The sequence below is a fragment of the Pungitius pungitius genome, chromosome 14 (genome assembly GCF_949316345.1).
Source record: "Pungitius pungitius chromosome 14, fPunPun2.1, whole genome shotgun sequence".
NCBI classification, from domain to species: domain Eukaryota; kingdom Metazoa; phylum Chordata; class Actinopteri; order Perciformes; family Gasterosteidae; genus Pungitius; species Pungitius pungitius.
In genome coordinates, this window is record NC_084913.1 from 12,320,929 (window position 1) to 12,335,074 (window position 14,146).

At 42.6% G+C, this 14,146-nt stretch overlaps 2 protein-coding genes across 2 annotated transcripts; both read left to right on the forward strand.

Moving 5' to 3' along the window:
• The first annotated feature begins 1,078 nt into the window (after positions 1-1,078).
• hadhab (hydroxyacyl-CoA dehydrogenase trifunctional multienzyme complex subunit alpha b) lies at positions 1,079-8,790 on the forward strand. Its single transcript, XM_037486760.2, has 20 exons — positions 1,079-1,240; positions 1,960-2,001; positions 2,125-2,195; positions 2,289-2,422; positions 2,647-2,785; positions 2,885-3,004; positions 3,407-3,509; positions 3,679-3,801; positions 3,900-4,018; positions 4,200-4,256; positions 4,354-4,463; positions 5,839-5,973; positions 6,087-6,258; positions 6,408-6,494; positions 6,580-6,720; positions 6,880-6,948; positions 7,027-7,222; positions 7,345-7,459; positions 7,573-7,718; positions 8,103-8,790. The coding sequence occupies exons 1-20, from the start codon at positions 1,174-1,176 to the stop codon at positions 8,246-8,248; spliced, it is 2,292 nt and encodes a 763-aa protein (XP_037342657.1). The 5' UTR covers positions 1,079-1,173; the 3' UTR covers positions 8,249-8,790.
• Positions 8,791-8,883: 93 nt separating this feature from the next.
• On the forward strand, positions 8,884-14,116 carry LOC119227719 (kinesin-like protein KIF3B). Its single transcript, XM_037486759.2, has 8 exons — positions 8,884-10,626; positions 10,719-10,820; positions 10,925-11,047; positions 11,262-11,380; positions 11,897-12,013; positions 12,471-12,585; positions 12,900-13,078; positions 13,447-14,116. Exons 1-8 carry the CDS (start codon positions 9,226-9,228, stop codon positions 13,592-13,594), a joined length of 2,304 nt encoding a protein of 767 aa, XP_037342656.1. The 5' UTR covers positions 8,884-9,225; the 3' UTR covers positions 13,595-14,116.
• Positions 14,117-14,146: the final 30 nt, after the last annotated feature.

Consider the following 14,146-nt stretch of genomic DNA (forward strand, 5'->3'; position numbering starts at 1 on the left):
TCTCTACCCAATGCATTTGTTGTTATAAACTCAATTTTGATACAATGATCTTTTTTGAAGATGTTGTACAATCAGCTTATTTGTGTTTTAATTTTGCTTAATTTTGTGTTGAAAGGGGATTGTCTAGAATCTAAACTGTGTGGCTCCAGAGAACATTTGAACAATTGAAATGTATATTTGTGAGTAAAAACTGCAAATGGAAAAAACAAAACAAATTGTTCATTTGATACAAAACTGAAACACATGTTCTCTATTGCAAAATGTCCAGGAACATAAAGCACATCAGAAAACTCTTCATAACACCTTCATACTCCATATTAACATCAGCTTAATCACTTTCACATTCACTCAGAGTATGATTTGCCTGTGCACTTTATTTTTATTTTATATTCTTTCATTTCATATTCTTCTATATTTTGTTTATTTGATATTACATTTAATATGCTATGTTTCCTGCGCTCTGTTTCTTTGTCCCGTTGTCCAATGTTATACATCACCCATTCCTTGAATGTCCAACTTATTTAGCCAATAAATGTTCCTGGTTCCTTATTATGGGAGGCAATAAATATCCTTCAACACTAGCTAATATAATATACATATGATAGCCCTACATTTTAAATGTTGTCACAGGGTTAGGGTTTGTTTTTTTGGAGTCCGGTGGTCTACCACTGTCAGTAATCTCACTCTCCGTCTAGCACAAACTAATGGATAGGGGTTAGGACAGGGAGGTGTCAAGTTATTTAAAGATATGGAAATGTATTAATTAAACACGCGTCTCAAACTGTTTCTCCCTCTGGCAGTATGCTGCTATTGCTTTCATTTAGTCTGATAATATTGTAAATAAAAATATGCACTCACAAATTTAATGTTTAAATTTAATAAAGGTGAAATTCAAAACGTCTTGTTTTCTTTGCTCAGAATGTTAATTTCAGGCTCAGGAAGCAGGACAGTAAGAGGCGTTTTGTAGTTCTTGAACGACAAATGAACTGCGAGTTCTTCAAAGGGAACCAATGGCATGCGGGTATTTCCACCCAACACCAATCAGCTGCTGATCTGACCGATCGGGTTTGAGGAAGTGACTCAAAGTCGCCTCTCCAGTCGCAGTGGCAGCACTTTGACAGCGAGCTAGTTAGCTTCACTTCATACCGCTGCTCACTGACCTCCGCTCCAAAAATGGCTGGTGTTCGAGCCCTTGGTGTTCTTTCCAGATTCGCATCAAGGAGATACGCTCTCTACACAGGTAGACACCTAATATATCCAGTGTTTTAAACATGGCACGCAAGTTAACGTGGTGAATAATGAAAATGGGATTTGCTCTGCGTTTTAGGAGGGTGATTAGCTTGTTAGACTAGCTGTTAGCTCCTGAGGTCCAGAAGTGTGGGAGGATTCATTCATACAAACAGTATTGTGTTTCAACAAACGTTTACCCTTATCTCTACAAAAATCTAATTGAATGATTCATTTAAAAGGGACTGTGCGTTTCAGCGAGCAAGGTTATGTGTAAACGTAATGACGTCCATGCCAGCTAACGCTAGCAAGCTGCTACAGAGTCCTTGATGACAATCAAACTTTTTACTACTAACGTTACTTTTGTCTCTGAAGATGTTTCTGTCAAGACAGCGTAGACGGGGATATTACAAGGTTTGCCATTTTGATTACTACAGTGTTGCCTCCGAATGGTAGGCGCAGGATGTAGGTGAAGGGTCATTCTTTCCTCTGGGTTACACAGCATGGCCGAGACCGTCTGGGGTCACAGCAATATTAACGTTGTGCGATCGTGTCACACGACGTCACATGTCATACTTATCTTGCAGTAAGACTGGTTCTGTTTTGGTCTCAAACTATTTTATTTTCAATTAATATTTCCATGAAAATGAATCTGCAAGTCAATGAGTAAGAGGTTGGATGACGTGTGATGTTAAACACACTTATAATGTATGCTTTGTTGCTATTCAACAGGTGCCACATGTCGCACCTTCTCTGTAGCCCCTGCAATGCTCGGTAATCCTTTTTTTTGTGTGTTATTTGTCTGATATTGTTCTAGTACATGTGTAAAAATAAGTAATCTTGTTGACTGACGCGCATATTTTCTCACCATCCACTATATTCCATACCTATTTATAGCCCGTACCCATGTGAACTATGAAGTCAAGGGCGATGTTGCTGTCATACGGATGAACGACCCAAACTCCAAGGTGTGCGCTCATAAATCACCAATGTGACCATTGACGCCTCTGAATTGTGCCTTTTGTAATGTATGTCAACCTAATGGTGTCTCCTCCCTCCAGGTTAACACACTGTCCGTCCAAATGCAAAAGGAGATGGCAGAAGTAATGGATGAAGTGTGGGCTAACGACGCTGTTCAAAGTGCTGTCCTCATCTCTTCAAAGCCGGGCTGCTTCATAGCTGGAGCTGATATTAAGTAAGAGCAATATCATTCAATTCACTGCCTACTTGATGTTGAGTGTGCCATGTAGTTGTGACTTCTTCTGTTAGTTGTTGTACAGTATAATTCATTTACCCAGTTTTCTCTACTTACAACTACTATTTTGCATTATCTAAATTAAGATTTCTTCTTGTATTTGAATAAATTCTCAAAATGTCCTTGCCTTGGATTTTCTTTGATATACTCAACATCTCTTACAGTATGATCCAGGCCTGTAACAATGCAGAAGAGGTTACCACGCTTTCTAAAGAAGGGCAAAAGATGTTCGAGCGGATTGAAAAATCACCGAAGCCCATCGTTGCCGCCATTAACGGCTCTTGTTTAGGAGGAGGCTTGGAGGTTAATACAACATTATTTCTGCAACTCAACTATCTGTTTTACTATATTGAAAATGATTTTGATGATGATCTCATCTAATGGGCTCTTCTTGCATTTTAGTTTGCCATCGCCTGCCAGTACAGAATTGCAACAAAAAGTAAGAAAACAGTCCTTGGTACTCCTGAAGTAATGCTGGGTCTTCTACCTGGTGCAGGTGGCACTCAGAGGCTCCCCAAAATGGTTAGTACTGCAGTTACATTCCCCAGATTTCCTGTTTGAATTTCTTGATTTTATGATGTAACCTATAACGAATACCATGGAACTAGTTGATTACTTGAATTAAGACAATTTTGGGGGGAAATCTATTTTTAAATATGAAGATTACAGACATTATACAGACATTATAACATGGTGTCTTGTGATAGAACAAGACCTAAAATGGCTACACTGAGGAGCAAAATAATCTGGTTAATGCTCATAATTGGTTTAAGATGTTTACGTGGACCTTGAAGATCCTACACACGGATTATTTCCCCCTGCGCATCATGTGTAGTATTCAACAAGCCTGTCAATACATGATGAAAATGATGCAGGGAGTATCAATGATAAACTAGTTCACACAGGTTTTCTTTACTACTGTAGGTTGGTCTACCAAATGCCTTTGACATGATGCTGACAGGAAGAAATATTCGTGCAGATAAAGCCAAGAAGATGGGGCTTGTCAACCAACTGGTAGACCCCTTAGGTAAAATGTCTTTACTTGCATATGATCAGATAATATTGAACTGCTGCAAATGGGTAGTAAACTATTATATTGACGTGTAGAAATTGTGATCTTTAGTCAGTATGTATTTGGCTATGTAACAGTTGATCTTTGGACTTGTATAAATTTACTTTTCATGGTTCTTTTGCAGGACCTGGGCTGAAGAGTCCAGAGGAAAGAACAATAGACTACCTCGAGGAAGTTGCCATTGAATATGCTCGAGGGATTGTCAGTAAGAAGGTCCCTATCCATAAAGTGAAAGGCAGCATGGAGAGTAAGTTGTGCTGCGTTTATTGAGCCTTTGACTCCTCTGTAGGGAATTAAGGTCAATTAACAACACTGCAATAAAGAGTCAATGTTCTCTCTCTTTAGAAATTCAAGACTACGTTATGAGCTTTGAGTTGGTCCGGAATCAGATTTACAAAACTGTTCAGAGTAAAGTTATGAAGCAGAGCAAGGGGCTTTATCCAGCACCCCTGAAAATAATTGAAGTAAGTAAAAACTCCTAAGCAGTAAGCGTCATCATGAAAACCTTATATTCATATGATTGTTAGGGTAAATCTTGTAGTTTGCTTCCTCTCTATTGGCTTTCCTGCATTGTTGCGTATCATGAAATATTTTAGAAAGTTGGTCTTGTATTTAACTTGACTGTTATCCACTCCTTCACTTCAGTGTGTAAAGGCTGGAGTTGAACAAGGCCCAGTGGCTGGCTACTTGGCTGAGTCTCAGGTAAGGTTGTTCAGCCTTACCTACATCATTGTCAAATATAGTATTTAAAGTCTGTCATTGTATAAGTGAACGTCTCTAATTGTTTTATTTGTTACAGAATTTTGGTCAGTTGGCCAAAACCTCAGAATCTGGAGCCCTGATTGGTTTATACCAGGGTCAAGTAGCGTGCAAGAAGAACCGCTTTGGAACTCCTCAAAGAGAAGTCAAGTATGTGTATATTGCCTTTGCATGTTTGTCGATGTGACGATTAACACATGATCCTAAATATTTTGTATTAATCTTTCAAATGTTTCAGAAATGCTATACATGGGGGTGGGTTTCAAAGTAATTGCCTGAATGGCTCTCGCGTTTTCCAGCCGGGAGGCTCGGATCAACGTCAACTAGCTAGCTACAGCTCGGGGAAATGCAAATTTAAAATATTGGATATTAAACTAAGTCCTACTTCAAATGGGGGAAGAGTCGATCGCATTTTCTAACAGTACAACGGCAAATAAAGTCAAAGGGAGAGTCTTTTTTTTCTTTTTTTTCTCCGCTGATGAAGTAGATGATCATGAACACATATGGCGAATTTAAGACAACAATCTAGGCAACATCTACCCGCCACGGATGCACTGATTTCTTGGGAGTGGCAAGCTTATCCAGGTGACTTAAATCAGCCTGCGCTAGAGCAGGTTCAAGTTTTTGGATGTGCTGCTATTGAGATTTTGCCAACTTGCTTTGTGGAAGCAAAAAGCCTGATCGATGTAATCTTATCCTGAAAACTATCCGGCTAACTCTGTTAGCCACGTACAGCGAATGGGACCCTGCTTTTCATTAGTTAACACAACTGACAAAGCCTGGTCTGATAGTAGTGTTGATACACTGCCTGGTTGCCACCTGGATTTAACTAAGCAAATAGGTACGAGGCTCCTATTGGATAATTACTGCATTGGTGGTTATCTTTCAGCTGGCATGAAGTTATTTAACTCCAACTGGTGCAATGAGTTGCTTCTCATTTCTTAAACAACCACGTCGAAGGACCCATCACGTGGTCGTGGAAAAGATGTTGGTCTGTTTGAGAAGGGGCACATCTTTGGCGTGCATCAAGCAGAGAAAATATTTTTTCTTCCCGGATGACGCGGGCATATTCAAAGATGACAATGCCAGGATTAATTGGGCTCAAATTGTGAAAGAGTGGTTGAGGGAGCATGAGACATCACTTTGGTCATCAATTTGTGGCCACCCGAGTGCAGACCTTAACCCCATTGAGAATCTTTGGGATGTGCTGGAGAAGGCTTTGCACAGCGTCAAGACATACCATCATCAGTACAAGATCTTGGTGAGAAATTAATGGATGGAAATAAATCTTGTGACATTGTAGAAGCTTATCGAAACAAGGCCACAGCGAATGCGTGCTGTAATCAAAGCTAAAGGCGCTCCAACGAAATATTCAGTGTGACCTTTTTTTTCATGGCGATTTCTTTTTCTTTTTTTTCGGCCAGGCTGTGTATATTTACTCTTGATTGCTAACGAAGTATAAGATTCACACACTCTAATGCTTTTTTTCCAGATAGAAATGGTTGTTTTTGTTGTTTCCCACTAGGACTCTGGCTATCTTGGGAGCAGGTCTGATGGGAGCAGGCATCGCCCAGGTGACTGTGGACAAAGGTGTGCACACAGTCCTGAAGGACACCGCTGTGTCTGGACTGGCACGGGGAGAGCAGCAGGTGTACAAAGGGTGGGTTGGCATTTAAATAGTAGTTTTTTGTCTTTTTTTTTTTTTTTTTTTTTTTAAAGAAGGTCGATGGATTACAATATTCTATTAAAAATAAATCTGTCTTTTTCAACAAGGCTCAATGACAAGACCAAAAAGAAGAACATCACGTCATTCCAAAGGGACTCCATACTGTCCAACTTGACTGGCCAGCTGGATTACAGCAACTTTGAAAAGGCCGACATGGTTATCGAAGCTGTTTTTGAAGACATTAAAATCAAGCATGCAGTCCTGAAGGAGGTGGAGGCTGTAAGTGACTGAAAAGAGGCTTATAGTGCTTTTGTTACAAAAATAATGTACCTCCTTAGTTAAAATATCAGTCCACCCTCTGTATTTAGCAGAGGCCCAGGGCACTATTGTGTGACTTTGAGCCACATTCTAACCGACATTGTCTGCAGGTGGTTTCCCCTCACTGCATATTTGCCACCAACACATCTGCGTTGCCCATCAAGGATATTGCTGCGGCCAGCAAGAGACCCGACAAGGTGTGTACCGGGTTGCCTTGTAGTTTTAAAAGTGCTTTTAAATGAAAGAAAGCAATGTTGCTGAATACTTTCTGTGGATCCCCAGGTGATTGGGATGCACTACTTCTCTCCAGTGGACAAGATGCAGCTCCTGGAAATTATAACCACTGATAAGACGTCCAAGGACACTACAGCCTCTGCTGTGGCAGTCGGCCTTAAGCAGGGCAAAGTCATCATTGTGGTCGGGGTGAGCTTATGTGTTATTGTTTGTCTTTATTTCCTGTGTAGTTACCAAGAAGATGCTTGAGACATTGTTCTAGGCATTTTTTTAAGTTTTTGAAAGCAACTTAATTTTTTTTTTTATATTGCTGTACTTTAATTGTATATTTTACAAATGTCTTTGCAGGATGGACCTGGCTTCTATACGACAAGGTGTCTGGCTCCCATGTTGGCTGAGGCAGTCCGAGTCCTTCAGGTTTGTAGTGTTACCACAGTTAAAATGCAGCTGTGAACACATGTGGCCTGTGGTTAAGCTATCTATTTGCATTCACAGGAAGGAGTTGACCCCAAGAAGTTGGATGCCCTCACCACAAGCTTCGGGTTCCCCGTGGGTGCAGCCACTTTGGCTGATGAAGTTGGTATTGACGTTGCTGCGCATGTAGCCGAGGACCTCGGCAAAGCTTTTGGCTCCCGCTTTGGTGGTGGAAATGTGGAGGTTCTGAAGACCATGGTGGATCTGGGATTCAAAGGTGTGGGTGCTCACAAGCGTTTTGCCTTGTTGTAGTTGTTGAATAAAATATTTTGACTTGTGTACACTGCACATTTCCTTTTTTATTAATTCCTTGCTATTTTTTTTTCTTTTTTTCCCTAGGTCGCAAATCAGGAAAGGGTTGCTACATCTATCAGCCAGGACTCAAGTCCAAAGAGGTGAACCCAGACATTGGCGATATCCTGGAGAAATTCAGAATGAAACCAAATCCCGCTGTGTAAGTTGACAAAGTTGACTTTTTGTAAAATCACCTCATTTGTTACTTACATAGAAATGCAAACCTATTGAGCCATTACATTTGAACATATTTACATGGGACTTTTTTTACAGTTCATCAGACTCCGATGTGCAGTACCGGCTCGTTTCCCGATTCGTCAACGAGGCCGTGCTGTGTTTGCAGGAGGGCATTTTGATCAACCCTTTGGAAGGCGACATCGGGGCTGTGTTTGGGTTAGGATTCCCGCCCTGCCTTGGAGGTCAGAGTTCACCCTTGGTCCTTGTCATACGAGCCACTTGTGCTCCAAGGCGGTTTCCTCTATAAACAAACAGCCCAAAGGGTGTCCATCTGTTCTGTCATTTATTTGTAGTGACGAGGCACATTTGAGGATAAATTATGGAACTTAATTCATCTGTTATTTATAGTTTAGTGACTCTGTTTAGCCTGAGGTGGGGCTAAGCCTGATGACCTAATAACATGATCAGAACCAAGCTAGTCTGAAAGAATAACTACTGATTTATTGAAATAAGCCTTGTTTAACTAACCCCCTTATGTTCCCAGATTATAAAAATAACAATGCTAGATCTCCATTATTCATGTATCCTCTGATAATAATTCAAACATGGCGTCTTATTGCTTCCAGGACCTTTCCGCTTCGTGGACTCCTTTGGTGCCGACAAGCTGGTGGAGAAGATGAGACAATACGAAGCGGTCTACGGCAATCAGTTTACGCCATGCCAGCTCCTGCTTGATCACGCAAAGGATTCTACTAAGAAATTTCACATGTGAATCACTGACTCACCGTGTGTGCCAGTAGCATTTAATAGAGCTCCAGTCCGCCACTAGAATGTGCCTGACATGTATATCCCGATCGGGGGCAACGCCAATTTGAATACACTTGTGTTGCAAGTTTATTGAGTACACCTTGCTAATGCAGTCTAATACAGGAGTCCTTCGCCTTGAATAAACAGAATGTAACCTTCATGAAGGTGAGAGTCAATGGTTTTACCCAGTGTACCTAATAAAATTGCAACAAAGTGTGTCATGTCAGAACAATTGGATGCTTTTTTTGTACTTTAACATTAAAGATTTACTTGATGGTAATGTATAGTTTGAGAAGCAGATGGTGGATAATTATTCACACATTGTCAATGTAAAGACACTGTGGAGGTTAAAGAATGAAAACGTTTCCCAACTGGTGAATTAACTCCATCATTAATGACTGTCTACCTGGATGTTTTCAGCGTGTTTGTTTTTGGTTCGCTGATGACGTTCTGGCCTCGTTTGAACAATGTTGTAAATCTAAAGTCTGAATAAAAATTAAAATTTGTTATGGAATCAAACCTGCCTTTTTCCTGTCAAGGTGCGTTCAAGTGTCAGGCGCAGGGTAATTTATCATCAACACGGCGAGACCACGACTGCGTAACACGGGAAGGTCTTTTTTTTTGCTCCAATCCAATTCGTTGCTTGGGTCACATGTCTGATTTCCATTGTCCGCAGAGCAGGGTGTGTACCGGGGGGGGTGTTAGTTCCTCAGCAGGCAGCATCCCTTCTTACAGCTGGTGACATCGCTCCTTACCGAAGAGATGCTCCGACTTCATCGGGCCGAGCAGCGCGGCCCACGTGGGGCGCGTCTGACCGCTCGCACCGAGGGGCATTAAACCACCGGACCGGACCCGCCCTGGGAAAATGCCCCTTTAACGGGTTGACGGCACCTTTTCCCCCCGCCTTCAAATTGATTTGTATTTACTTTGTTATGGACCAAAATGCCTAAACCCAAACATTGCGAGGCGGTGCGGGTGGTGGTCCGATGCCGGCCCTTCAGCAGGAGAGAGGAGACCGCGGACTGTGAAAACATTCTGCAGATTGATGACCGACTGGGACAGATCACCCTCAAGAAGCCGAAGGCGCCACCTGATGAGCCGATGAAAGTATTCACGTTTGATTCCGTGTACGGCTGGGATTCAAACCAGGGCGATATTTACGACTATTCCGTGAGACCCCTCGTGGATTCCGTGCTCCGGGGCTTCAACGGGACCATATTCGCCTATGGACAGACCGGGACCGGTAAAACGCACACCATGCAAGGGGTTTCTAACGACCCGGAGATGAGAGGCGTTATTCCAAATTCATTCCAGCACATTTTCACACACATATCCAGGACTCAAAATCAGAAGTATCTGGTGAGGTCATCATACCTCGAGATTTACCAGGAGGAAATCCGAGATCTGCTGTGCAAAGATAGCCGGAAGCTGGAGCTCAAAGAACACCCTGACTGTGGGGTTTATGTGAAGGACCTGTCCTCAGTGGTCACAAAGAACGCCGCTGAGATCGAACATGTGATGAACATAGGATCCCAGTCCAGGTCCGTGGGGTTCACCAACATGAACGAACGCAGTTCTCGCTCGCACGCCATCTTTGTCATAACCGTGGAGTGCAGCGAGACGGGACCAGATGGCGAGGACCACATCCGCGTTGGGAAGCTGAACATGGTGGACCTGGCTGGCAGCGAGCGCCAGAGCAAGACGGGTGCGAAGGGGCAGAGACTTAAAGAAGCAGCCAAAATCAACCTCTCGCTGTCGGCGCTGGGGAATGTAATATCGGCCCTGGTGGATGGGAAGAGCACCCACGTCCCTTACAGGGACTCCAAGCTGACCCGCCTGCTCCAGGACTCGCTGGGGGGCAACGCCAAGACGGTCATGATCGCAACAGTGGGGCCCTCGCACAAGCACTTTGACGAATCCCTGGCCACCCTGAGGTACGCCAACAGGGCCAAGAACATAAAGAACAAACCTCGCATCAACGAGGATCCCAAAGACGCCCTGCTGAGGGAGTTCCAGGAGGAGATCGCGCGCCTGAAAGCCCAGCTGGAGGAGCGAGGGATGCTTGCCAAAGAGAGGCGGAGGAGGAGGAATAGCAAAAGACTGAGTAAAAGCATGGCCGGCACGGAAGAGGAGATGCTCAGGGAGAGGGACGAGGAGGCGTGGAAGGCCTTCGAAGAGGAGCCCGAGGTCAGGCGCCACTTGAAAGACGGAAGTGACTTCCCCAAAGCGCTGACGTGCCAGAGGAGCGGTGAGAGGCTGAAGCACCTGAACGACAACAGGAAAAGCTTAGTGGACATGCAGTGGGATCCGGATGCTTTGGAGAAGATCATTGAGAAATATAAGGTGTGTGTTATGATCACAGAGTGCGATTAATGAGACTCTGGTGGAACAAAAGAAATTGACATGAATAATTCATTGTGTGTCTTTGTTCACAGGCTATGGAGAGCAAACTGTTAGTGGGAGGGAAAACCATAATTGATCACACAAACGAGCAGCAAAAAATGCTGGAGCTGAAGAGGCAAGAAATTGCAGAACAGGTATGAAAAAATAACAATGTGTTTTTTGGGTTAGGGTTTTTTGCTAGGGTTTTTTTGTCTTATAACATCCACGTACCTTAATGTGTGTTCTGTGTGATGTGCAGATAAGAGGAGAGCGAGAGATCCAGCAGCAGATGATGTTGCAGGACGAGGAGACCTTAGAAATGAGAGAGACTTTCTCCTCCCTGCAGCAGGAGGTGGAACACAAGACAAGAAAGCTGAAGAGGGTGAGATCCCTCATCGGCCGACACGTCCCAACTCTGTTATCACAAAATGAATGAATCATAAGGCAAAGCACTTTGTTAAGCATCCCTTTTGTTTCCAAGAGTTTTTACTCCTGATGCTTTCTGAACGAAGCCCCCGGTGTGTGTTTTGTATCAACATCTTCTCCAGTGCAGCTGTAGTCCCACCGGTAATAACAGCGTCATCTGTTGTCCACAGTTGTATGCCAAACTGCAGTTGGTGAGGGCAGAGGTGAGAGATGTCATCGACGAACATGTCATCACCAGACAGGAGCTCGAACAGACGCAGACCGAGCTCACCAGAGAACTCAAGTACAAGTGAGTAGTGACCGTTTCACATGTGTGACATCTGTCCTCTGGGTTTTGCTCTGTCATCGTCACAGGTGGATTTACATTGTGTTCAAATCATTCCCAATTCATTTAAAGGCAGGGAAAGCAGGAAACTTTTCATTCTAAATTGTGCAAAGTTGGGGACGTTACCTTTTTTTTTGGATATTGAAGATTTTAATTTTGAAAGTTTTGAATATCTTCCACAATTCCCTACTGTATATCTTATTATTGTTATGATCAAGTGAACAAATCAATGTACGCATATTTTTCTTAATTTGATGTATCTTTTAGTCAATATTTGAACTGCAACCAGGCAGGAAAATACACTTTATATTTCTTAGAAAGCAGTCTGCTCTCGCTCGTCATGGAATAAAAGCTTTTACTAAGAGGCGCTCTCTTCAATTTACTTTAATCCTTCCTTTTATTTTCCATCCAGAGCATCAACTACACAAACGTTTCTTGGACGCCTCTTCAATTTCCCCATTTTTCTGTTTCCCATTGCAGACATCTCCTGATTGAGAACTTCATACCTCCGGAGGAGAAGAACAAGATCATGAATAGACTGCACTTTGACAGTGAGGAGGATCAGTGGAGACTGCAGCCGGTCATTCCATCAGAGAGGTCAGTGATCGCTGACTACTGGGAGTGGTACATCAGATAGGCTGAAGGAAAGTGGGTCTATATCCAAATAGTTGTGATTGTAGCACCTCTCAAATGATTCCAATGGTTTTCTGGATTATGTCAGGACGCTGTGTATTTAGCTGAAATCCCCTGTGAGTCACCAAAGTGTTTTAAATGTACACAGAAGGATCTTAAATGGATAATTTATGCATTCTACGTTTTCCAGTAAACAGATGCGTTTGTATAAAGAAAACCCGACACGCGTGGTGTTTTTCTTTCTTTCTTGTTGTAGTTGGAGAGCTGACTGGAAGGTAACACATCGAGGATAACAGGGTTTTTTCCTTCAGTGGGAACAGATATTTGGGGCACTTGAGAAGCTTCCAAAAGCTGGAATCTCAACAGCTTATGTGCATTAAACAGATTATAAGATCCGTCTTTTCCCGTGTGTTTATCCCAGTGCGCCCACTCGGGTTAAGAGAAGGCCTCTCTCTGCTGTGGGATACAAGAGGCCAATCAGCCAATATGCACAGATGGCGGTTTCCACGGCAACTGGGGCCCCATCTAGATACCAGGTTAGTGCTCGGACAGTTGGCAAAAAGTACAGCGGAGCAAGAGATGTGGGCTTATGCGCCACGGATTTCCTGTTCACAGCCTCCCACTTGGACATAGAGGATGTGGAAACGGTTGTAGTAGCTATGGAAACTATTTACAGCTTTAACAGTTACATTGTGTGATAGTAAACTAACAATGTTATCCCATAAGGTTAAAAAAATACTATACAAAAAAAAGCCAGCAATCCAAAATTGGCTTAATTTCAAGTAATAAACATGCAAAACATGTGCATACGTAATCATCATTTTGCGTCTTTACTTGTTTGTTCCGACAGGCTGAGAACATAATGCTGTTGGAGTTAGACATGTCTCCCCCGACCATGTTCACTTTGAAACTGAACGGCAGTCACCTGGAGAGAGCCTTTTCTCCCAGGCTGATGCGCGACCTTCTGATAACGGTTCCCATTCGAGAGAGCAGCGCCGCATCGTCACGGGTCAGGAAATCCCAATCCTGGTGAGACAACAGCTGAGATATGATTTTTCAGCACATATTCGTGGTGTCAGTTTTGTAGACGTTCCCTTTTTGTATTGCAATGCTGAAAGGGGGGTTTAAATCAATACATTTAATTTACATGAATTTACATGATTTCTTACTCCCTTTATTTTACACAACTATTACTCATTATGTCTGCTGACTGATTTCCACCCAACATTTTTTTACATGCAAATCCAGGGTCTCAGTACTTAAAATAAATACCTGCTGATGCAAATATTGATTTGATATCAAAACCATTTCATTTTGTGCAATAATTTAAAATGTGTGATGTGGGACCATATAATACTGCATTTTAAATGTCCTTATCTTTGTTTCAATGGTTACAGGTATCAGGCACCACAAGCAGCATCCATCTCTTCATCTCCATCATCCACAACATCAGGATCTCATAGCTTCTCTTCTGCCTCTCAGAGACAAAGACCAGCCTCTGCTTCCTATCTTTCACTGGAAAGTCCAGTTCAGACAAGCCCCTGATATGTGATATGTGTCAACTGTGTAGAGGGCTGGCCTTAGTTCATGGTTGGGGGCCAGGCTATATTTTACCTCAAGTTTGATTTTGCACTTTTTTTTCTTGAGAAAGAATTACTTTAGTAAGCATGTATTCAACTTAACCAAGGAAAACGGAAGACAGTTGCCTTTTAAAAAGCACATGGCTTACCCCTGTCTTAATGATTAGCACAGCTCAAACGTTTTTAAACCAGTTTATTGTTTTGATAGTAGTAACAGTTTTTATTTCCAGGTTGATAACATTTTATGGAAAGCATCTAGTCTTGACCAAAACAATATAAAGTAGTAACTGAGGGCACCAGCCACTGGGGGGCCACCCTGATCTGTATCCTGTATGCTTGATGAATGTTTATTCAATTTTTGGCAAAGTCATTTTGAGCCAAAATTGAAGATGCTCTCTTGATTAGCTGCCTTATTTTTTCATAGTTGTGAAGTCGTGACAAAGTGCATTCGCTTACACGTGAGAATAAACACGGATATGATCTTGAACTGACTACTGCCTTTCTTTTTGTTTCCGTT